This window comes from Oryzias latipes, chromosome 3, assembly GCF_002234675.1.
Source record: "Oryzias latipes chromosome 3, ASM223467v1".
NCBI classification, from domain to species: Eukaryota; Metazoa; Chordata; class Actinopteri; order Beloniformes; family Adrianichthyidae; genus Oryzias; species Oryzias latipes.
In genome coordinates, this window is record NC_019861.2 from 24,009,663 (window position 1) to 24,033,759 (window position 24,097).

At 36.1% G+C, this 24,097-nt stretch overlaps 1 protein-coding gene across 1 annotated transcript; it reads left to right on the forward strand.

The window, feature by feature from the left end:
• The first annotated feature begins 5,142 nt into the window (after nt 1-5,142).
• LOC105357250 lies at nt 5,143-24,071 on the forward strand. Its single transcript, XM_011492129.3, has 35 exons — nt 5,143-5,347; nt 5,455-5,534; nt 9,275-9,410; nt 10,058-10,285; nt 10,762-10,963; nt 11,775-11,935; nt 12,040-12,115; nt 12,339-12,460; nt 13,479-13,656; nt 14,190-14,283; nt 14,401-14,497; nt 14,787-14,908; nt 15,837-15,932; nt 16,659-16,823; nt 16,907-17,054; nt 17,509-17,574; nt 17,661-17,833; nt 17,906-17,964; nt 18,064-18,264; nt 18,355-18,523; nt 18,640-18,755; nt 19,111-19,290; nt 19,366-19,470; nt 19,681-19,795; nt 20,072-20,153; nt 20,250-20,479; nt 20,557-20,705; nt 20,813-20,894; nt 21,056-21,212; nt 21,294-21,398; nt 21,541-21,651; nt 21,960-22,097; nt 22,230-22,309; nt 22,543-22,609; nt 23,039-24,071. Exons 2-35 carry the CDS (start codon nt 5,485-5,487, stop codon nt 23,111-23,113), a joined length of 4,335 nt encoding a protein of 1,444 aa, XP_011490431.1. The 5' UTR covers nt 5,143-5,347; nt 5,455-5,484; the 3' UTR covers nt 23,114-24,071.
• The last annotated feature ends 26 nt before the right edge of the window (nt 24,072-24,097 follow it).

Below are 24,097 nucleotides of genomic sequence, written 5' to 3' on the forward strand. Positions count from 1 at the left end.
TTTGAACTCTTTCTGTTAATATTATAATATCTTCTTAAAAAATATAATAATAGCTTTAGAATCGTGGATCTACATATATTTAGACATGTTCTGTCACTATTGGGGGCATATACTCACGTCATCCTTGTGTGTACGCAGACAAATGAGCAATAGGACTTTAATGAACTCCTTAATTGATTGACAGTTAATATGGGCTGCCCTGGAAAGTCATCTTAAATCCTAAAATCATTTCAACAAGTTCCCCAGAATCCTAATAGTTAGAAAGTATTGTATTTTCCAACTATAGGGCGCACCAGATTATAAGTCACACTGTCAATGAATGGTCTTGCTTGCAACTTTTACAAAAAAGCTGGTTGACATTTTGACAAAGAGCTCTAAAAATCGCCTCAACATCAGTAAGCACGACCAAAATTAATTCATATTAATTTTGCAGATTATGAGGCACACTGCAGAAAATACGATTTTGGATTAAACTGCAGTCATAGTACTGTTTGCAATTTTCTCTGACCTCTGGTTTAGGTGTTGCAAAGCTAATTTTATAGTGGAAACACTCAAGTTTATGGCAGTAAAAGTAATTTATTTTGAAGGACATAAAGAATTTTTTGTTTAATCGACTTTTAACCCACACTGACACCATGTCCAGAGAGAAGGAAGGTGCATTTCGGATCTTCTCCGACAGAAGAAAACTTCCCTCTTGAGTGGCTGAAGGTGACTTTAGGTGGAAATCTTTGCAGAATGAGCTGATCATTTGCAGCCAAGTCTGAGTAATGTCCATTGCCATTTTTTTGTAATAATGATCTCAATAATAGTGGGCTGCACATTAAACCTGAGAAGATGAAATTGCAGGTCACTTGCTTGAGTGTGTTTCTCACCCTAACAAAGCGATGATTGACCTTCTCATCTGAAGCAGACTGTCACACGGTGTGCTGCTCAAGGACACTGCGAGGGACTCAATCACCGAGGATACAAGCACCAGATCATCCCGATTGCCAGCCTGACTAATAAAACATAACATTTGTGTTTTTTGCTGACTAAAAGAAGAGAATTTTGCAGAAATGTAATCAAAATAGAGGCTGCATATTGTAAAACACATGTTGGTCAAATGCTACCTGTGATAAGAAACATATTTTATAATGAAGGGGTTGATTTTTGATCTCTTAAATGAAAAATGACTAACATTTTGAGAAAATGGATATTAAAAAATATAATTGTAGCCCCAATTAAACTAACTGGTTTCCTTGTATTCTGATCAGTAGGTGCAGTTTAGTTCTGTGCCATTTTACGCTTACTGAAGGTTCCCTGCATGCACACTCTTCCCGCGGCTTGCCATGCTTTCTAAATAGATTTCACAAGAAAAAAGGTCTCTGTAATGGAAATTTGATTGCGCCTTTTGATTCCTGGGAATTTAATACAATTGGACCAATCCCATTTCACCATTATTGACTGATTTTTCTTTTCTTCCCCTGCGATAAAATCTTTTTATGCATCCCCAGCTCAAAAAGCGTCATTTTAAAGGAAGTCATGTCAGATCAAAGGTGTTTCGTAGCTAAAAGCAGAACATTCTGGTTCTAATTATGTGTCAAAAAGCATACTGCCTTATTTACAGTGTGCAGTTCCAATATGCTTTGATGACGTTATGACTGAACTATTGACCTGGCATCCCACTACATAGTGGAGTCAAAGACTCATGACCATGAATTTGGTCTATTGCGGCTCATTTTATTCAGTTGAATTGGCTTTAGTTGCAGTAGAACACAGAAGCAAAGCACTATGGCTTTAAAAGGACAGAAAATATTTCAAACTCTTTCCCAAAACATTTGTCAAATTAATTTTATCTGTAAACTGTGAAAGGATCATCATAGGTTGATGATCCCCATCTGAAACCCTTGTTTGTATTTAGTTGTGCTCTTAAAACACGTGAGTTATTTCCTCAACCCAATTCTTGGGTTATTCATGTTTGGATATACAGTACAGACTAAAAGTTTGGACACACCTTCCCATTCATTTGAATGAGAATGTGTGTCCAAATGTTTGGTCTGTACTGTATTTTTGGGTTACTTTTTGGAGCAATACACATTTATTGGTTATAGTGATTTCATTTTAATCTAACTTGTGTTTTTTTTCCTGAGGTTTTAGTTCAAATAACCCAGAAAAATGTTAACGGTAGTTAAAAACAACTTTTAAACAACTCATGCTAAAAACAGATGTTGGGTTAAAAACCACCCAACTTGGGTTATTTCTAACTATGAAGTTTTTTGTGTTCAGTGTAAGAAATACAGTATAAGGGCATTTTAATTACCTAAATTGAGAGCAAAACTTGAATTTAAAAAGTTGTGGCCATTTATACAACTACTAGATTCATGTAAACCCCAAATTTAAAAGGCATAAACCTTGCCAAGAGTCTACTTTATTCATTTTAATACCTGTAACATTCCTTGTGCAAATTTTGTGTTTGGAACTAACTACAAATTGTCACAGGTCAGCTAAAAGTCAAGATGGACATATGTATCCTATAGAAAAGATACAAACATAAAAGCACCTGGCCAGGTTTACTCTAGGGACTACACTGTTCCATTTCACCAGAGGAGAACAAAAAAAAAAGACGAGAAACACTCTTTGTTTAGGTAATGTGTTGATTTGTTCTAATCAGTTGCTTCCCAAACCTCAACATCCCAAACCTGCACTGCAAAAAATAACATCTCACCAAGTATTTTTTTCTAGTTTCTGCTTTTAACATATTATGGCATGTTTGTTGTTTTAAGACAATAAATATTGAATAAATCTTGTTGAGTCAAATGACATTGTATTTTAGGAAAAGTTCAAATGAAATAATTTGTTTTTACTTTAGATAATATTTTTAAAATGTTTATTTGTGAATTGTCAGTGGACTTATTTCAAGAAACAGATACGCTCAATTTGGGGAAAATGGGAAGTTTAATTTGTATTCGTAAGTTTGTAAGTGAAAGTACATTTTTGTTTCAATTCAAGAAAAATCTATCTTACATTGTGTAATAGATTATGGATATAGTTTTAACATGCATTTAATATAGTTTTTAACATAATTATGGTTTAGAAATAAGTATAGTTAGACTGTCTTATCGCTCAAAACAGGATATGTTGGGGGGGGGGTATAAATATTCCTACTTTTAACATAACTTGCTTATTTTAAACCAACATTGCCAGTTGCCATAAGTGCTTATAGGTAACTTCAAGATTTAATTTTATCTTAAAAGGGCAGGACATCACAAATTATTTTAAGAAATCTCACCAAGACAATTTTTTCTAGCTCTAATGGCAGATTCTTTTCACTTAAAACAATTGAAAAATGGCAGATTTGATGATTTAATAAGGACATTTGTTCCAGTGTGTTATTTACTATTTGTGTATTGGCTGAGATATTTTTTATTGTTATAGAGGCATCTGCCTTCCTTTTTTGTTGTAATCAAGGATTTTGTATTGCATTATAGCTTTCACCTTTTTCTATTTTAATGATTTAAAGTATCTCTCTTTTGAGGAGGATTGCCATTACATCCTTTTAGCATCAATCTGCTCACAGGCAATGATTCCAAGGCCGTTCTAAATTAACCAATGTTTTTTCTGAAAATATTTCTTGAAGGATCTATAGGGAAGATATTTTTAAAGTTGTGGTTAAGACTCCACTTCTTCAGAGCTGTTCACATCCTCTGAGCAGCAGACAAACAGGGAGTGTCAACACAGCCTCATCTCCAGCAGGTAGCAAATCTCAAAACACAGCCCATATGGCCACTGATTATCCTTTGGTACTGGAGATTTAAGAGACTCCAAATCAGAGTTGACTAGAACTTCCATGCAACTGACCTTTTTTCGGATCTGAGCGGCATCAGCTGCACCTCGCAGTAACAAAGCCTTGGTACCATCGTCGCTGTGATGTGAACCACATTTCACAGATCATGGAGCACGGACTGCTGAGCTGAGATCACATCAACTGGGAAATGACAGAAACCAGATACTACTTTTTTTTTTCCCTTCTCCTCTCTCTCTAGAAAATTCAAACTTAAAAAAAATATCTTCAGATATTCATAGACTCGTTTTGTCATTTCTTTTTGGCTGCTAAATGTGTGTCATCTTAAATGATGAACTTAACCACCTGAAGGTGTGTGTGTGTAACTGAAAGGGAGGTGGTGACGTTGACCATATGGCCAAATTATTACACTCAGGCAAAACATCCTAATGAGAGTCCGCAAACTGATAAAGATCCTCCTTTGATTTCACACCACAAATACTTTTAGATGCAAATGTACACACATTGTCATGCAGGCGCATGCATATAAAGATGCTCAAACGCAAAAAGACGAAATAGACAAACACTGATCACAAACTCAAAGCGCCCTACTTATCCATCCTAATGCATAGGCACACAAATGGAAAAAAAATAGGTGGAAAATCACTCAGGCATGAAAACAGCCTGAAATGAAGGCTCTGTAGTGACACCTAGTGGTGATGAGCAAACAGTTCAAAGGATCAGGAGGAGTTCCAATAATTCTTGATCCCAGTGTGTCATAAAAAAGACGTACCGGTGTATGAAAAAGCAAAAAATAAACTGTTAAAAAAGATGATATATGGGTTTGTCTAAAAAAATATTTTTTTACACCAGTTTAGAAATCTATCTTTTCAATTAATGAAGACACCAAAGATGGCGGGGGTTAAAAGAAGAGTTTTTAAAACCAAAAAACGCATAGAACTTCTTTACTGAAATCATCATAGATGCCAAAATGGTTGTGAAGGTGTGCTGGCAGGTAGTGAATCAGTTGAAGTATCGGTGTAAATGACCCTTGGACCATCTTATTGCTCCTTATAAACACTGTTTAGATAACTTCAGCTTCTCTGTAACCGAAAGGGTTTGATTCCCCTCAGGCAAGCACGCACACAAACAGGCTTTCTTGAGGTCACTACCCTTATCATGCATCTTTATTGTGTGGTTACGGTAATTTGCCTTCACAGTCACCTGTAAATATGGCTCCATTTACGTTTCCTGGTTCTGTAATCTTTAATAAACTGTGATAGTCAGAAGACACATACCCGAGAGGGCTGGGCCCGCTGTATGACTGTCTAAACTATAAAGTAGTGATAAACCTGGAAAAACAGAGGGATCAAAGGACAAACATCTCAGCAGTGACTGAACCTTTGTCGTTGGTATATTCTTCTGGGGAGATCGAGAACTGTCACTCATCATTCTACGCTGAAGAGGTGAGGCCTCAGACAGCCTATGGAAGAAATCTTGGACTTGACCTGAAGGCACAAAAAAGACTCCTTAAAGGACTTAAGTGACAGTTGATGTTGTTGTGGACAAAACAATCACATTTTCAAGGTAAAAAGTTACAGATTCTGAGTTTTTATGGGTATTTGGAATGAATCAAAAATACATTTTAATCAACTTAATTTTAAAGCTTGAACTAAAATAACCACTAATTTCAGATTGTTGTTGACGCCTAAAAATAAGCAAACATGACGGAGGACATGAAATACAGAGGAAAGAAGAGGGAAGGAAGACACAGGTAAGTGTTTATTGTCTTCTTGTTTTATAATATCTTTTATTTAAAGCGGTTATTTCTGCCTTGTATGAAAAGTTCTTTAAATAACAGAGTGTCAGGAATAAATCTAACTTAGCCATAATGTTTAAATCAGAAAAACCAAGACGGAAGTAATTTGAACTCATCCGGCAACTTGGAAATACTATTCAGCTTCCTGTCCACAGGCAGAAAATCAAGCTTTATTAACCTCTTCATCATCATTAGAAGGTTAATTGTTAGCAGAAAAAGATATTATCATTGGATAAAATTAAACACGGTTCGCTTGTATTACAGAGTTTCAATTAAATATGATTTATAGTTTGAGGGAGCACTTAATTTCCCCTGTGCAATGCCGTGCTTCTCTTTATTGCTGTGGCTCATGTCGTCCCCGCTGATGCCGCCTGCTGTTAGAGGGGCTGTTTAAAATGTTAAATACATCCTCTATTTGCATTCTACATATGAGATTCAATGGGAAACTAAGAGAAAAAGAACTGGATTTCTTGATTAAAAAGTAAAAACTCTTCTCTCATAATCTGTGATGAATAATTTTAAGTTGGTCGTGACATAACTGAACTTGTCTGCTGGTGATTCAAATGAAACTTTTTTGAAATCTTTTCAACAATGAACACCACTGTCAAAGATGGTTTTTAAACAGTTTGACGTTCATCCAAATTTTAAAGGAAGATGGAAGATGTCATGTTTACTTTGGTTTAAGAAAATCTAAGCAATTTCTTTTTACTGTTTTTGAATGATTAGCAGATTTAGAACAAAGGAGTTCAATACTAAAGATCTGGTTCAGTTAAATGTCTGAATAGTGCTGTCCTTACATACAAAAGTACCTTCTTTGAAATACATTCAGAACGCAACCTATAATATGTAGGTGTGTTTTAGTCTCTCAGTGCTCTTTGTTCTTTGTGCTTAAAGATCACAGAACAGAGGTGACTTTAAGTAACTACGTCCTATTTATTCGACACCAAATGTCAGATGGTAAATGCATGTTAATATTCAGCTGTGCAAAGTCTGAAAACAGCGCTAACTTTCTAACTACAGTGCAAAGTCAGTGTAAAAACAACGAAAACTGCATCAGATTTAGTTAAGACAAGACAACACAGGTTTGTGACCCCTTTTCTAATCCTATATTCACACTTGATGTCATTGTTAGAGCGATTAAAGCGAGAAATACAAAAGTTATTCCTTATGGCATTGTTCATATGACAAAATAAATTTGGTCTAAAAAAACTTTGATAAATATTAGGTTACTTCTTGAAAAATTTTTAGAAAGATAAATTCCTTTGCAATCATCCCTTCATTGAAAACGGGATGACAATTACCTTTGAAAAAACAGGAGCTTTGTTCATTTGACGGCCTAAAGACTTCAGGCGTGTGCAAACCTAGTGACAAGATACCCCGAATGATAAAAGGTCTCAGGAATGTTCTTATATAATCAGGTATCATTTACCACAAGTTCAGCTAAAGGTTATCAAAATAATTTAGGTCATTAACAGGCAGGAAAGAAAATTAAATGTAGAATCTTGAGAGCAGTGCCAGCTAATTCAGTCAAAGATTGGGCCTTATTTTTATTTTTTGTTTTTAAGTAGGAGGCCTTACTTTGCTTTTAAAATGTTAATTGTAAGGGTGGAAAAGAAAAAGTGTTTGAAAAAAACTGAGTCTAATAATTTGGGTTTTCTAGAATTGAATATAAACAAACCGCACTACTTGTGGATCAATGTCAAGCGGACAGATCAAATCAAACCAGAGTTGTTTGTCAGATGAATATTCATCATCACGGTTGGTAAAAAAAATAAAAATAAACTGAAAGATTCGGGCTTGCATTACACAGACAGCTTTCAGTGAGTAAGTTGAATACCAAAGCCTTCTGGAGGCCAATGTGAGTCCATCTGTCCGTCAATTGAAACTTTTTCAAGATCACGTCAAACATGAGAGCACACTGGCATTTCTACATCAAAATGTCATGACTACATTTAGGAGTAGATATATGTTAACGTTTGAAAATAGATACTTCTCATCATTATTTAAGATCATGCAAAAGACTAGCAAAAGATTCTTCTTTGGACTTCTGGGCAGTAGTGGAGCTACAATATATTTATATGAGGGGCTGGTAGGGGGGCAGATTTAGCAAAGGAGGCAAACGGAAACAGCAAAATGGAAAAGCCACTACAAATGAAAGTATCAAAAATAAGTATTTCAAATCATTCTATTGTTATTGTTTTGAATATTAAAATTTTAATATTTAGCTAAGGTGCCATTACTAATGTAAAGCAGTAGCAGAAAATGTAACATCTGTGAGAGATTACATTTGTTGATACAAGACAACAAAGCCGTCATCTTTAATGCATGCTACTAATAACTGCACTGAAATGTAGCACAGGAAAATGAAAAAACATAATTCAAAATTCTATTACATTATCCTATACTTGCTGAAGGACCAAAACAGCAAAAGGAGGAAACACATACGCAAAGACTTTTTTTTTTTATTAGGCAGAAAAAAACAAAGAGACAAGTAAAAGATGGAACTAAATTGCAATTCAGAAACAAAATTAATAATCCAGGGATTCCGAGGGGATAGGTCAGAGGACAAGCACAAAAACTTGCCACTAAAAATCTTTTATGGTTATTTAAAATGTATAATAATTTTATAATTCTTTAGAAAGAAAGAAAAATGTAAATAATAAAAAATAAAAACGCTTTATTGCACACTTAAATGTTTACAAGCTGTAAGCGACTCTTCTGGTTGAACTTTAGTCTGCGTGAAACAAGGCCGCATGCAGACAAGAGGATTAAATCCTGGAATCATCTAGAAAATACTGTTGTTCACCTTTCGGCATGTCCCTTCAGGGTTCGCCACAGCGAATCAGCTTTCACCGATAAGCACAGGCAGAGATTTTTATGCCACATGCCCCTCCTGACACAATCCTGTATTTTATCTGGGCTGGGGTCCAGCACAGGGCTTGTGGCAACACATTTATGCAGTAGAAGGGTCTTGCCCAAGGCCCCACACCAGATAAAACTCATTGCAGTTTTAGACTTCAAGCAAAAAAATGTGAATAAAATGAATAGAAACCTTCAGTAGATCTACACAAATACAGGACCTCATGACTCCAATCCCAGAAATTCATCCAAAATAAAATGAGATTTTTAACACAACTATAAAAGGAAGCACTTTTAAAATTAGGAATGTAATTTTTCTTCATTACCTCCCTGCAGCTTACGTAAACTTTTGCCAGAGTGTCCGTTTTTTACATTGAGAGTACCTGTAATCACAACAAAGTCAAAGATCACAAGACATTATCAGTTCAGTTTAGAAAATCCACGCCCTGACAGTTATTAAGTAAAGATCTGTCAGCATTTGGGATGACACGCTAGCTGTCATTTAAAACACAAAACATTTGCCAACACCACAGGGGAAAACACCAATTCTGCCAACAAATGTTTTTGAGGAGCATCATGGATTGGATTGCATGATTCTGATCAATGTTGTCCATCGGCGCTGAAGCTTGGATGTTTAAAGAGTCGCTTCGGTTGGATTCTAACCTTTCACCCCTGTAATTTATCTGCCATCACATCCCTCTATCCAAAATCTTTCTTTACAAAGAACTACACAAACTGACCGAATTGTAACAAATTAAGCCCATTGTGAATTATAGTTTGAATAATAAACAAAAGCTGCTGCAAGTGTCTCACAAACATGAATGTGTTTGTCTCAGGGATACATGGGATCCATTCCAACTGAACCCAATCGGAGCAGAAAAAGAGAAGAAGAACAGTTGTTTTGTGATCGCACAATACCTGGTGGCTGCTATTGTGGGCTTACTAGTTTTAACCAGTGCCGTCATTGCAAAGGTAAGAATGTCTTCCTCAAAATGAATCACCTTTTGAAACTATTTATTTAACTTGGTAACCAAAAACCTCCAGCAGATTTAATCTTCAAGATGTAAACCTAAACGCTTGATAAGATATTTTTTAACAACCTAATGTAGTGGCATCAATAAATACAAGGTGCAACATTTAATATTCTTGTGCAACAGCTGCAGCTTTGTTAGAAAGGTTTTAGTCTGGCTTTATTTTGATGGAGGACAAATGTTAGTATTTTTAACATAAGCTACAAAAATCTCCCTCTAATTGGAGTATGTATCATAATTTTTGCCTGATCACAAATCAATGTATTGCTGAACACATATCCTTGCAGATAACAAACTTGAACTGTTTTATCCTCTTCATTTTTTATTGCTTGTCCCCTTCTTTTCTTTACATTTTATTATGGTAGCGTACTATCACTTTTCTGTTTGTTTGGGGTTTTTTTTGGTCGTAGAAAAAAATCTTTTTTGCCAAATGCATGTGAGTTTATGCTCTAGCAGAGGATATGAAGACTCTTAATTAAATCATTTCTTTTCCCAATAAATAAAAAGAAACATGAAGATTGTTGTCTTCTGTCCTAATTGCTTTCATTATTTGTTTTTCAAAATGTATATATTTTTATTTTTGTTCAGGGATCCCTCTTGGTGTTGTCAACTTTGTCCCGTCCAAGTTACACCAAAACTGTAGATAAAGCCTCAGGACGCCACACATTCAAACAGTATTATGACCAGGACCAACAGTTCTACATGCTGATGCTGGTGTTCTGCCTGGTCTGGCCCAATTTCCTGGTCTTTATCAAATCTCTTTGGAAGATTCTCTTCAAAAGCTTTGTGAAACCCAACCTGAAGACTATGGGATTTGTAAGTTTCTTAGTTGTTCATTATGATATTTGATACCATTGTGGAATGAAAAGCTGCTGTTTGAGATCAAATGTCTCCATGAGGACTTTTAAATGTTTCATTGGTGCAAAATCCTGATGATAATTATCACAAACAGTAGTTTTTAGGTTCATTTTCTGGTGCTTGATGGATGGTATTTACTCGGGCTGAATTTAAAAATTTTCCAGTAGATTTTTCTTCAAAAAAAAATCAAAATTGATTTCTTAATTTATTTTTGCTTTAAAGTGTTTTTAGGGAGTTTAAGTTCCCCCTTTCATCAGTTTAAGGCTCAGGTTGTTTGAATAGTGTGCTTTACAACAAAATAGGGATTTTAAATAGAAATTTGAAAAGTAAATAAATATATACTCAAATTCAAACTTGAAGAAAATTATTCATGAACTAATAATTGGCATTAGACATCTTTTGCTTGTATTCTCATTGTTCTTGTGCCTTTTCAGATCTGTCTGATTGAGTGCATGGTGTCTCTTGGAACCTCAGTCCTGGTGCTCGTAGTTATGCCAAAGTTCGACATACTGACCAACCTCTTCATCAGCGGCGGAGTCTGCATCGTTTCTGCAATAATGCAAATCATTTTCAAACTACAAAGAGAAAAATGGAAGATCCTGTTCCCAATCTGCTCACTCTTTTTCACCGTAACTGGTAAAGTGTGGATTCTAAACAAATATGCTTCACTGCTCCACATAACATGTTACATATTTGTGGTTTTAGACCACAGCCTGAGCAGTTTAATGCCACACACCCCTGAGTCCTAAATAGGAATTAACAAGAGGATATAGTCAAATGTCAAGAACTTTTCTATCATTTGGCCATCAGCTGTTGTCTTTATACTTTGTTACTGGCATTAATGTCCCCACTGGACACAGGAAATCAATACTTCCGAGTGTGATTCCCAAAAATTGCAATTATATTTTTCCATTTTTGTAAACATTGTTAGGTTGAGTTAAATGCCCCACCATTATCTCTGAAAAAACAGAATACGCTTTTAAATCACATATAAGGCCCTGTGGGCAGGAATCAAAGTAATCCAGAGATGCTAAATGTTTGTGTAGAAATGCCAGAAATAAGAAAGAATGCAGTGTTTTGATCGTGTTTCAACTGGAATGGGCTTTTGAAACTTAAAATTAGAGTTTTTAGTGCATCCATCAGACACTTTTTTTGAAGATTAAAAAAGGTTAACACATTTACGCCTACTTGGGTCTGGGCGTTCTGTCATGCTTCGGTACTGAAAGTCCAAATTAAATTTAGGATTTTTCTACTGTAAACAAACCAGTTTAAATGTTTTATATCTTTCACAGCAGTTTGCCAGAAGGGGATCCTGCTCTGAGTTAAATTTTTGGCTAAATTTCCAGAAATAAGCGCAAACTATCTCATGTTGTCAGAGAAAATTTGAAAAAGTCGTTTTAACCACCCAAATATATAACTAATACGTAAATATATATATTTTTAACAGGGTACTGCCTTCTTGGAGTTGACTTCTATGTCCGCCAGGAGTTATATGTAAACGGCGAAAAACCTTCTCCGTATATGTATGTGGGAATTGGAATCTTTGCATCACTCCTGATTTCTATCTGCTGGTGGGAAAACACACTGCAAGCCACAAACCGCATGCAGGTATGTGTCTCTGGTTTAAAGTTGCAGGAGAAACCTCTGCATTTCTCAGTGTACTTTGACTTGGCATGATCAGTCACACCATTTTTTTCCTTCTTACTTTACAGAAAACACTATCAGAGCTGGAGGGTTTCAGGGACTTTGTCTTTGTGATCAGCAGCATTTTAAGGATACTTGTCATTGGTGAATATCTATTATCAAAGACCCTTTCCATGTGTCGTAAATACCATACAATAATAATATTAATAATAAAACATATTTAAGAAACTGTAATAGTTCTGCATAATATGTAATGATGTGCTCACAGTGCAATATTTTTAATGCTCATATTTACCCCTAGTTTAGACAAAATATCTAAAACACAACATATTCGATTATAAAAGAACTATTCATTTCACTCTTTCAGGTGCGGTTTACCTGCTGTACCACAAAGCCATTAACCCCGGAAATATTCAGTGGGATATGTATAACTTAGGTGGACAAAAATGGCAAATCTTGAGGACAGGACTGGTGCTGTTTTTCTTACAGGTAAGTAGCAGGAATGAAACCAAAAGAAGTCACACTTGTTAGTGTTTGTGCATAAACTGTTTTTCACCATTCTCTTGTAAGGGAAAAAAACTGCTGTTGAATGTTTGTGTTTTTGATGATTTTACTATCAAATTGCATAAACTAATTCCAGTGACAAAAACATGCATAGCAAAAGAATCCCAATGACAAACGAATGTTTGATCCAAAACTCATTTTTTCACATTTCAGTTATTTGACCTTTTTCCTTTTTGATGATTTTCTATACATTTTCGGCAGCTCTTCAACGCAATGAACAGAATTAACAAGATGGCTAAAAAATACTTCTTTTAAATTCCTGAAGTGTTGTTTCGTGGGTAGTCATGCTCTTACATCTTTTGTTTTGGTTTCTGCACAAATATCCATGTTTTTTTTTTTTTTGTCAAGATTCTCTAAAACGGTATAAATGTAAATAATTTCAGGTCAAACTTCAACCTCTAACCTCCAACTTGGATAATATTTTTTTGTAATTGTCTCTTTAGAATCTGTTAAATGTCCCTTTTATCAATATAATCGTGTTTACGTCTTTTATGCGGCAGCATATCTTAGCCAGAATACTCAAAAGTTCCCAACAAGTTTAGTTGGCTGAATAAACTTTCCAGATGAACAAGAATGTATTCATATGTTAAAGTCAGTATCAGATCAACTATGAATAGACTGTAAAATGAAACCAGGGAGCTTTGTGTTGTAAAACTGCCTTCAAAACTGTTATTAGATAGAAATTCGGTTTAAGGAACCAAACCAAAGTCCGTCAAAGTTTTTTTTATTAATGTGATCAGTTACAGCCCATAAATATCTGAGACAAAATATTAAAGAGATGTTTTTGCTTTTCAGAAATTGTTTTGAATCAACTTGTTTTAGATGTACTTCAAGAATGAAATAACAACCGTTTTTTGTTTTTACACTTCGTAGCTTGACATCAACTGTTAATTTGCAGTAATTGATATGAATGGATAAACATTTGCCTCATTGTGTGTTTCAGGCTTTCTGCTCAGCAGCCTGCCACTGGTTTGGTGTTGTGGCCTGCAAGATCCATGCTGTCAGAATGAGTTTTGCTCTTCCCCTGTGCAGCACAGGACCTGCAGTGTTGGGGCTGGGCTTGATACTTTTCATGACTGAGGCAACAAAACTGGATACAGGAAGTTCAGATTCTATTACTGGTGAGGTTTTACACTCTGGATCAAAGACAGTGGCAACAAAACATCTGACAATATCACAAAATAATAAAATAATAGAAATATAAACACCATACTTTGTACCTTAACTGCTTCCGCCTCCTTCTCAGCCCCTATTCTGCTTTTGCACTTGTCCATAGAATTGTCACTTCCGCAGCTTTCTTCTCTATATTCTTTTTTCTTTTTTAAAAATTAACACCACCTGGAGAAGACCCATTCTTCTCACCGCCATCCTGAAAGAACTCCATGATGCTCCTCAACCCTGGAGCTCACTTCCATTAGACATCTTTGACAATGAATCACTTCTTGTCTTTAAGTTTAATCTCAAAACTCTTCTGAACAACCTTTTTCTTAAAATTATATTTCTTGTCTCAATTTGTTTCCCTGTTTTCTATCATTCAATTGATTATTTTTGATATTTGGAAACAATTCTTAAGTGTTTTGAAAGACGCATTTTCTAAATCAGATGTATAATTATTGTTTTTAAAAGACTATTTATTATTCTTAAATGTTGGCAGATTTTTGCTTGAGCTTAAGAGGCATGGGAAACGAAAACGCGACAATGATCATGCTTGAGATAACCAGGAGCATCTGTCAGACCACCCTCAACAGGTCTGTTTCTTCACTCATGATTAGAATGTTTTTCAGAATAAAACCTCTATCAAACCATCATGTACAAATATTTAATATGACGTTTGACCCATGAGAAAAATGGTTTTCAAATTACAGTCACTACTTGCAATGGCCGTTCTCAATGCTGGCCCTGGAGGGAGTGTGTATGTGGTTGGGCTTGGTCTCATGTACCTACTACGTATGGAAGACTAAGGTAATTCAATTCAATTTTATTTATGTAGCTCCGTATTACAATATAAAAAACATGAAGTCATAGAATTCAATAGGTAATGGCTAAAATAAACTAAACAGTCTGAGCTAAAATGGGCACTCCTGCCCTTAGACCCTCCTTCTCGGTAAAGAAAAACTCCTTAAGAAATATGGACTCCAGAAAAAAAGAAAAAGCCTCAGGGATATCCACATCGTAACGCCATAATCACCCTACAACAAATACATGACTGTTTTTTGTGTAAACTCTTTTATGCTTTTATGGTTCATCATAGGTCCAGCGTATTGAGAGAACCTCTCAACTCTTTGTTCGTCGCCTCTATGAATCCGCTTTCATTGATTTGTCCATGCTCCTCAACACAAAGATGAAACTACCAAAGGCTGCAAGTAACGAAAGGTAAGAGCTACGTTTTTTGTTTTTTTTTTTATTCTTAATTTTTATTTTAAATTGTTTCTCACTATTTTACCAAAATAGGCCAAATAAACTATAAGAATCAGTGTTGGGAGTAATGCATCACGGCTTATAGTGGTTCAAAAACCTTTTTATTCATTTCCTTATGATATTTTACGTAAAACGTCTACAACAAATCAAAGATGTTGTTTAATAAACCAAGCAGAGACCTTTTCACTCACTTTTATTAGGTAGCATTTCTTGTACGGCTGATGTCATTCTCACATATTTACATGCGACCAAGCACAAAAACTGATTGAAATATGTTATATGTGCGGTCAAGATAGATGCCTGCACGTATTTTAAGTGTGTCCAAGGCTATATTGTTGTTGGCTGAAAGTCTTAACCTAACCCTAACCCTTCTTTTGGATCTGTGCAACAAAGAAAAAAGATAAGCACTGGCCGTACGTTTTTAGAAAATTGCGTCCGAATAGTCACTTTGTTTTTGTAATTGTCTTTTTGGCCATAAATTCTCTAGGAGTAAATACAAGTGTGTTTAGACTATATTGTAATTTTGAAACAAAGCTGACTCAAGCCAATTTTACTTCCTGTAAAAGCATGGGCTGTGTTTATAGCACTGACTTTATGATTGAAAGCTTGGAATTCTTATCATCTTGAATTCAAAAAGGAAAAAGTTATTGCAACAGTAAAAAAGCAAAAGATAGGTTTTTATTGTTCAGTAATATTTTAAAGTTTGGACTTAACTTGCAAAACGCTCAAAACTACAAGATAAAGTCTGGTATACAAACATGAGAGGAAGGAGACTCATCAGCTAACCTGTTTGGATGAAGTCCAAACAAGTAACAGGTCCCAATTTCAAGGCTTCATCCAAACTTTTTCCTAACTCTCATCTCTTTGCTCCTCTATTCCACAGCCAAGATGAACTTCAGAGCACCATGATCTACCTCTGTGCCACCATGTGGCATGAGACTTACGATGAAATGCTGAAGATTCTCACCTCCATGTTCAGGTATAAAGCAGTCTCCTGTAAAACTCACTAAAGCAGTATACCATGAACGGCGCTGGTTTAAATGCTTTAAAAGAACGAAACAATTTCTTAAGATGTTTTTAATTTGACATTCTGGATCATTTTGTTGCCACCTCTCACTTTCAGGGTGTGTTACTTATCTAATAATGCGAATTCCCTCTTTCTTCCTAATCCCTAAAAAACTATATAGTGCAGGACTATCTGGTGCCCTGTATTTTGATACTATTCGAAAACCATGCTCACTACTTTTTATTTTTTATTGGCCAATATGATGCCATCCATTTGAACATTTTGCAAAGATTATTTATGAATCCGCTATGTTCCAATGATGAAAGCTTGGATAATTGATAATAAAAAAAGTATTTCAAACATATTTCTTTCAAATGATAAACCATTCAAACACAGGTATTTAATAGGTTCAGGTATATAAAAGATTTACGAATATAAGCTATATATACATTATATAACTAGACTTGTCAATCTAGTGAATATTGATGCACATTGGACTTCTGGGAAGTTTCCAGGGCACTGGATTTTAAAAACTGTAGATTCGGACAGCCCTACAAAATGGTGCACTAATTAGTGAGTAGTGAGGGAACACGGACAAAACCCAAGTTTGTTTGATGAGTGGATCAGGCCAATGCAATGTTGCCAATTTTTCATTAGCATCAATTACCGTTGAAGTAAATTTCCCGCTGTTGGTTTCAGGTTGGACCGATATCGAGGAGATCCAAAGGAGGAACACAAGGATGCTTTCGACTTTGAGTCTCACATTTTTGTAGATGACGCCTTCATGACCCACAAAGAAACGCAGCACAGGCTGGTGAATGAATACGTGGACGACTTAATCAAAGTTGTGATAGAGGTTTATAGGTAATATAGTTCCCTCATCAAATAGATTAAACACCGTATGTGTTGGTGCTTTAGTATCTATATCTACTTCTATATTCTTTCAGAGTTTTCACCAACAAAGAGCCTGATGATGTTTCAATTGTTGAGACTCCTTATGGTGGAAGATTAATGTTTGTCATGCCAGACGGAAACATGCTTTTTGTTCATCTGAAGGACAAAAGTCTCATCAGGAACAAGAAAAGATGGTCTCAGGTATGCAGCAGCAGCTGTTAGTTTGTTTTTAGATTTGTATAATGATTAGGAAATAGTTAAAAAAGGTCCAACTTTTAAAAAACTAAGGAAACTCAAGATGTACATTAAAATTGTAATTAAAAAAAAAAGTCTTGTGATCTTTGGAAACCTTTCTAATATACAGAGTGAAAAATGTTTAGACAAAAACTACACAAATGTGTGCACCATTGTGAAAGAATTAACAGTAAAAACGTTTCTAATGGTATTATTGGCAACCAAGCTAATACTCTTTAAGTAAAAACATTTTTCCACAAGTTTTTGGATCAAACTAACATGTTTTAATTATTTTTTTCATGGGAAAAAAAATATTTTTGCCACTTGTGACCATTTAAATGTGTGATTAATCATTCATTACGATTTTACATATGATTGAAATGACTTGGATTTTTATTTTATTGCACTACTTGACTTTCAGATCATGTACATGTATTATCTGCTGGGCTGGAAAGGCTACATTGTCAAGAACCCTCACAAGTTGCCAGTAAATATGTCATATCAATCATGCGCATGTTAGTATTTTGACAGCGAAAGTAAAATAATAACCTTCTCTTGTGACTTTTTTCCCAGCGGATGAACAACACCAGAGACAGTTTGGTCTCCATGGATGGGGAGATGTTCCTGTTACCTCAGTTTGACAATGACCACAAGAGAAAGTTCATCTCAGAGGACAACACATACATCCTGGCTCTGGATGGAGACACTGATTTTCAACCGAAAGCTGTCATTTTGCTTGTGGACAGGTATGTTTTTTAGGCACTAAATACTAAAAGTTTCCTTTTTTCACTTAAAAAGCGCATTTTATTTGTTAACAGGTTGAGGATGTATGAGAATGTTGGAGCAGCATGTGGAAGAATCCATCCGACTGGGATGGGTTAGTTGTCATTTTATGTTAATTCTGTGTATTGCCATCGTATTTCAAGTAAAAACAAAAATATTTATGTCTCTACTTCTATTTTTTAAAATATCCCAGGTCCGATGGTGTGGTACCAGAAGTTTGAATATGCTGTGGGCCACTGGCTTCAGAAAACATCAGAGCACGTGTTTGGTTCTGTGCTTTGCAGCCCAGGATGCTTCAGTCTGTTCAGAGGATCTGCCTTAATGGATGACCACGTCTTAAAGAGATACACACAAACCTCTTCAAATGCTTCAGACTACGTACAATATGACCAAGGTTGGTACATGCCGTGTCTGAAAATTAGAGTCACTTGCATTAGTCTGAGTATTTTCACTCAGCGGCCATCTCTGATGTCCACATTTTTAGGGGAGGATCGCTGGCTCTGTACTTTGCTGCTGCAGCAAGGCTGGCGTGTTGAATACAATGCTGCATCAGATGCTTACACCAACTCACCGCAGGAATTCAAGGAGTTTTACAACCAGAGGAGACGATGGGGCCCATCCACACTGGCAAACACACTGGACCTTTTGCACAGGTTACAAATATATTCCTAAAATCACTGAAATAAATAATTAATGATTATTATTAACTTTTTAGTATTAAATGCAAAAATGCCTCCACCAACTCTCTGTGTTTGTGGTTCATGTACAGCGGTCCAGAGACAGTGAAGAAAAACTCATCCATCTCCAGGCTTTACATCTTTTACCAGATGTTCGCTGTGGGATCTTCTATCCTGGGTCCAGCCTCAGTCACTTTGATGATAGCTGGTTAGTTTGACTCTAATGACCTAGCTGACTATTGTCTTGAACATGCTTAACGGTCACATGTGTAATATTAGACAGGATATAGCGTCAGTGTCATTGTTTTGCTGCCTTTAGTGTTCAGCAGAAGGAACCCATGTGTGCTCAATCTTTCTGTACTCACTACTTCATTAAGAACAGAGATAAAAATTTGGACTTAAGACCTAGACTTGGACTTCACCTGAGTGATTTGAAACTTGAACTTTGAGGCTTGTAAACAGTTGTGTCAGATCTAACTAAAAGGTTTTTGGTTTTTTTAGTTAACTTAATCTTGTTTGGATGTGAATCATTTTCGACACCCATTTTTTTAATCTATCAACAGGTGCTTTTCAGTTTATCTTCAAAATGGCTGGCACGCTATCCATCATCGTCGCCAGTATCCCTCCTGTGATCTACATCATTATTTGCTTTACGGTCAAGCCCAACACTCAAATCACAATCGCCGGCATTATGAGCGTGCTCTATGCCTTTCTCATGACAGCCTCCTTCTTTTCCATCATTGGTAAGCACCATCTTGTTTTGCACACACGGCTCTTTCTAATGGACAGCGTGCATTCATAGCGTGTTCTCTCTTTAGGTGACATGGTGATCCAGGAAACCTTCTTGACCCCCACCGGCTTATTTTTGGTTTCTATGGCAATCATGTACTTTGTGACGGCTTTGCTTCACCCACAGGAGTTTGGTATGTCCAAGATTTTAAATATTAGACATATATAACTCTAACCCTGCAAAAGAAAGGGGAATATATAAAGAGTTTCCACATCTGTTGCTTTAATGTTAACCTATAACCAAGAAGAAAGTACATCCTATCAAGCTTTTTTTAATCCATCATTATCTTTATGCATGTTTGTGTTACGCTACATCATGTTTTGCCGTTATGTTTTCCCCACAGGGATGATTATCTATGGTCTGATGTATTTCATCTGTATCCCCAGTGGATACCTCCTACTGACCATCTACTCACTGGTTAACATGAACATTGTGACTTGGGGCACACGAGAGTCCAAGTAAAGAAAAAATCAGAGCTGTTACAAAGCTTTGAATCCATTTTAAAACTTTAATCACAAGTTTATACTTTAATCACTGCATGCTTGAGCGCATAATAAATAAAAATCTAATTGTTAATCAATAGAAAAAATTATTGAGCAATTTTTAGTGATTTTCAAAGGAAGAAGAATTGTGAATCAAACGAATCACCAACCCCCAAAAACATTCCGAAATGATTTTTTATTTTGTATATTTGATTCAGTTTTTAATTTTCTGTCATACTTTCTCTTTGTTAGGGAAGAAGGTGAAGTAAAGAAAAACCACAATATGGTGTGCAATAAAGACTGCAGGCTCTGCTGCTGGGACTGGAAGATACAGGTAAACAGCTGTTTGCAGGACTTTTAGTGAGCTACTGTATCTAGATGTGTTGCATGTGGATCATTTTTGTTTGCTTGTCTGGTGTTTTTTCTCTAGATTACCCAAGAGTCAGAGAACCCAGTGTTTCAGCAGATCATGAGTCAGGCCGCACATGGAGCACCTTTGCTCAAACCCACCATTAATGAAAAGGCTCTGCCAGCCCCAAGCACCGAGCCTCAGACCAGACCTCAAGACGACGCAAAGATGGAAAAAGAGGAGGAGGCGAAAAAAGACAAAGCAGGAAAACAAAAAGGGAAGAAAGACAGCGGAGTTGCTCAGAGTGACAGGTAATATTTTCGATTTGTTTTGGGTGTTGTCTATTATGATAAATGACAGTTGACCAATGTGCATGTGCTCTGAATAGTGGCAGCTTTGAGAAGAGGGACTCCTATCAAAGCTCCTCATCAAGCTCATCTGATGAGAATGATGAGGATGATGACAATGATGACGATAAAAAAAACAAGAGCTTCAAAATTGGTGAATTAGAAGAAGTGGCTGAGGATTCTGTCCAGGGTGAGCAAACCTTTGTTTGTTTGTTTTTAAAACCCCACAGCTGATGTTTAGAGCTGTTCAGAGCAGCAGTAGACATTCTGTGTGTTCTGTCTAATCTACATCTGCAGAGTGGGTAAAGCCAGTGAGGCAGGAGTTTTTGAAGAAGCTGACATTTGCCAATATGAAGAGGAATCTGCAAGAACAAATCCGGTAAAAAGAAAAGTTTTCAAGCTGCTATCCAACTTTATGCATTTATAGACTTTATGCAACTTGATTAGTAAAATATTAATTATGATTTTTAAATTTCCGTTGGTTTCAAATATTATTTTTTTTTGGCTTTGTATCCCTATTTTGGTGCTTTTCTTCTTCAGGTACGCACTCCGCAACAACAGAAACAATGATGAAGTGTGTGAAGACTTGGTTCTCATGTTAACCGACACTCTCAACGTGGAGCTGGGTGGATTGGGGCCCGAGACTGTTTTAACATCGGTTGAGATTGAAAACGTGCAATTTCAATTGACAAAGCAGGTGAATGCATTGAAACTCAATCGTGTTGAGCTTTTATGACTTAGACTGTATAGATGAACTGACTTTTTATTTATCCGTCAGGCCCGACAAGTCCTAAAAACCAACCGATCAATGAAATTGGAGAGGAAAGTGAAAAGAGCCATTGAAAAAACCCTGTCTGCTCCGCAGGTGCAAAAACTGGATGAAGTAAGTTGTCAGTTCAACACACTGTTAAACATTGGCTCTTTAATGCTGGAGGACAGCATGATATGCCTCATGTCTCCTTTATGATTACTTCAAAAATCGTGAATACACTGATAACTGAAAAAGCATGTTTATGTGTGTTAAGGGGGAACAGGACTTCTGGATCAAGCTCCTTGACCGCTACTTGGCGCCAATTAAAGAGTCAGCTGAACACAAGTTGATGGTCACCAAGGAGCTGAAGTCACTACGGAACAAGGTGCACAAATTAGTTTTCCTTAAGGATCGCAGGGAAAGACAGAAAATTCCCCTGTTTTGGGGCTTTTTAGTTGTGCCTACTGCTGTGCAGCTGTTCGGCTGAAAGTGTTACATCAGTAACATCATTTTGTGGGGTTTGCTTGTCAGTGTTATCTCATGAATACAAGCAAATTATCTGCACCCAGGCTCATTAATGTAGCTGTTGAGAGAAAACTACACACACCCAATAGTTCCTGTGAATTCAACATTAACTGGAAAAAGGTTGCTTCAGTCTGACAGCGCGTTTTTACTTTGTTGCTCTCATCCTAGGCTGTGTTCTTGTATTTCATCGTCAATTTGCTGTGGGTGGTGGCAACCTTCTTCCTGCAAGCTATTGGCAATGACGTCATCAGCATCAAGATCCCCAAATATTATACAAATGGAACTGAAACTGGAGAATTCCTTAAGGTTTGAACAGCAGACACAGTTTTTTGGTGCACGTGCTGCAGACTGGAGGACTGAGATGGCTGTGATAAATGATCATCAGCATCATGCTTCTGTAAAACTGCTTTAAAAACATGACGATCTATGTCCTGACAGGTGGAGCCCCTCAGTTTGATGTTCTTGCTGTCCTTTGCTGTTCTTCTCCTTGTCCAGTTTCTAGCTATGTTGTACCACAGGTACGCAAATACACCCAAAACTCACTGTAGTTTACATTCAGTTCTACAAATCAGTTCATGTTTTAACGCTAAAAGTGAACCAGCACTGAAGATTTCTCCCCCCTTTTAGCAAATAATTTAGAAAAACATTACTGTCTGTGTGGGGGTCCAGATTTAACCCCTCTAGCCATTCTTTAGATGGCATTTTGTCATTTTCTTGCAGCCCTCTGATCTTTGTCTCCCTCTGTTCACAGAGTCTACACCCTCATCCACGTGGTTTCATATCGCAGCACGGAAAAGAACTACAAGGAAAGGAGTGATGTGAGTAACAGCATCCTGCATGAAAAGGATCATCTGCAAAAGAATGGGGTTTTTTTCAACATATCACAACCAAACACTTCACACTGTGCAAAACTGCACATTCCGAACTTCTCTAAAGGGTTCATGTTTGCTCATAAACAGTCGCCTTGGTGTCTCTAAGTAACTGCTCAAACTTCAGGCATACATCACTCACAATTTGCCAGATTTACGAAGAGAAAAAAAGATAAACAAAATAAGGAAATACTGCTGTGTATTTATTTTATTTTTTCTAATTAAGGACTATTGCATTGCATTGAGACATTTAAGTTATGGTTTTTAAACACATTTTAAGTCAGCAATGTGTCAAAGTAGGATATTTAAATCAGTCATATGTAAAAATGTTTGAAGAAACATTGTTACTTTACTTACAAACCCTTTTTTTTCTTACAGGATGAAGACGAAGAGGACGACAACGTCATAGGGAACCAATATGCTCTGTCAATCACCACTGAGGATAGTTTTTAAGTCATTAGTGAATTTTTTTAAACTATTTCAGTGTAGACTGGAACCATCAGACAAATCCCTTTCCAAACCTGCACATGTTCATGTCACAGAACACATTTTAATGTTTTATTAATTCCATCTGTGGTCACACAATTAAAGCACAGTATAGAATTTAGTCAGCAATAACTTCAATTTGTGTGTCTTGGACTATTTATTTTGTTTTTATTTGTAAATGCAACAAATTTAAAACTTATGGAGAGGTATTTTCCAACGTTTAGACATCATTGTCTTCTTTGCATTTTTATAATATAGGATCTAATAAGGAAAACCTGCTCGTCCATCAAGTGTTTGCCTGCATTTCTAGCCGTCTTTGAACATCGTCAGGAGTCACTTAAATACAGTTCATGGATTATTTGCACTTAGTTTATTGTGATCAGTATCTTTTATGCTGGCAGCCTGTACTCAGTGGAAAGTGAAAATCATCTTCATAAAAAAATGCACTTTACTGACAGGTTAATGAAGTTAATGTTAAAATGATATTTATATATCAAATTGTAAACAAACAAAAAACTTTAAGAAATGATGCATAAAACCTACTTGTCCTTTTTCGTTTTAGTAAAAAAAAAACTTTGGAAACAGATGCATAAAAATGAACTTGTCAGAGGATCAGTTTAGTTTTTCTAACTTATTAAATTTTTTAATCTTTGCAATTTTTAAACACAATCAGGTTTGTGTGATCTATGAACTGCACCCTCTGCAGAAACTTTCCACGTCTCCTTTTGTAATTTTGTAAGCTGATCGATTTTGGATTCAAACTGTTAATACTTTACATGTTTCTATACTTGCTTAACCATATATTTAGATGACTATTTCCTACTTGTACTTTAATGTTTTCAGACAATGATTCATACAGTGCCATGCAAAAGTATTCATGTTCGTTCCTTTTGTTGCTTTCATAAATCACTCCTGGTCAATAAAATGTGTCTTTCCTCCCACAAGAATTTA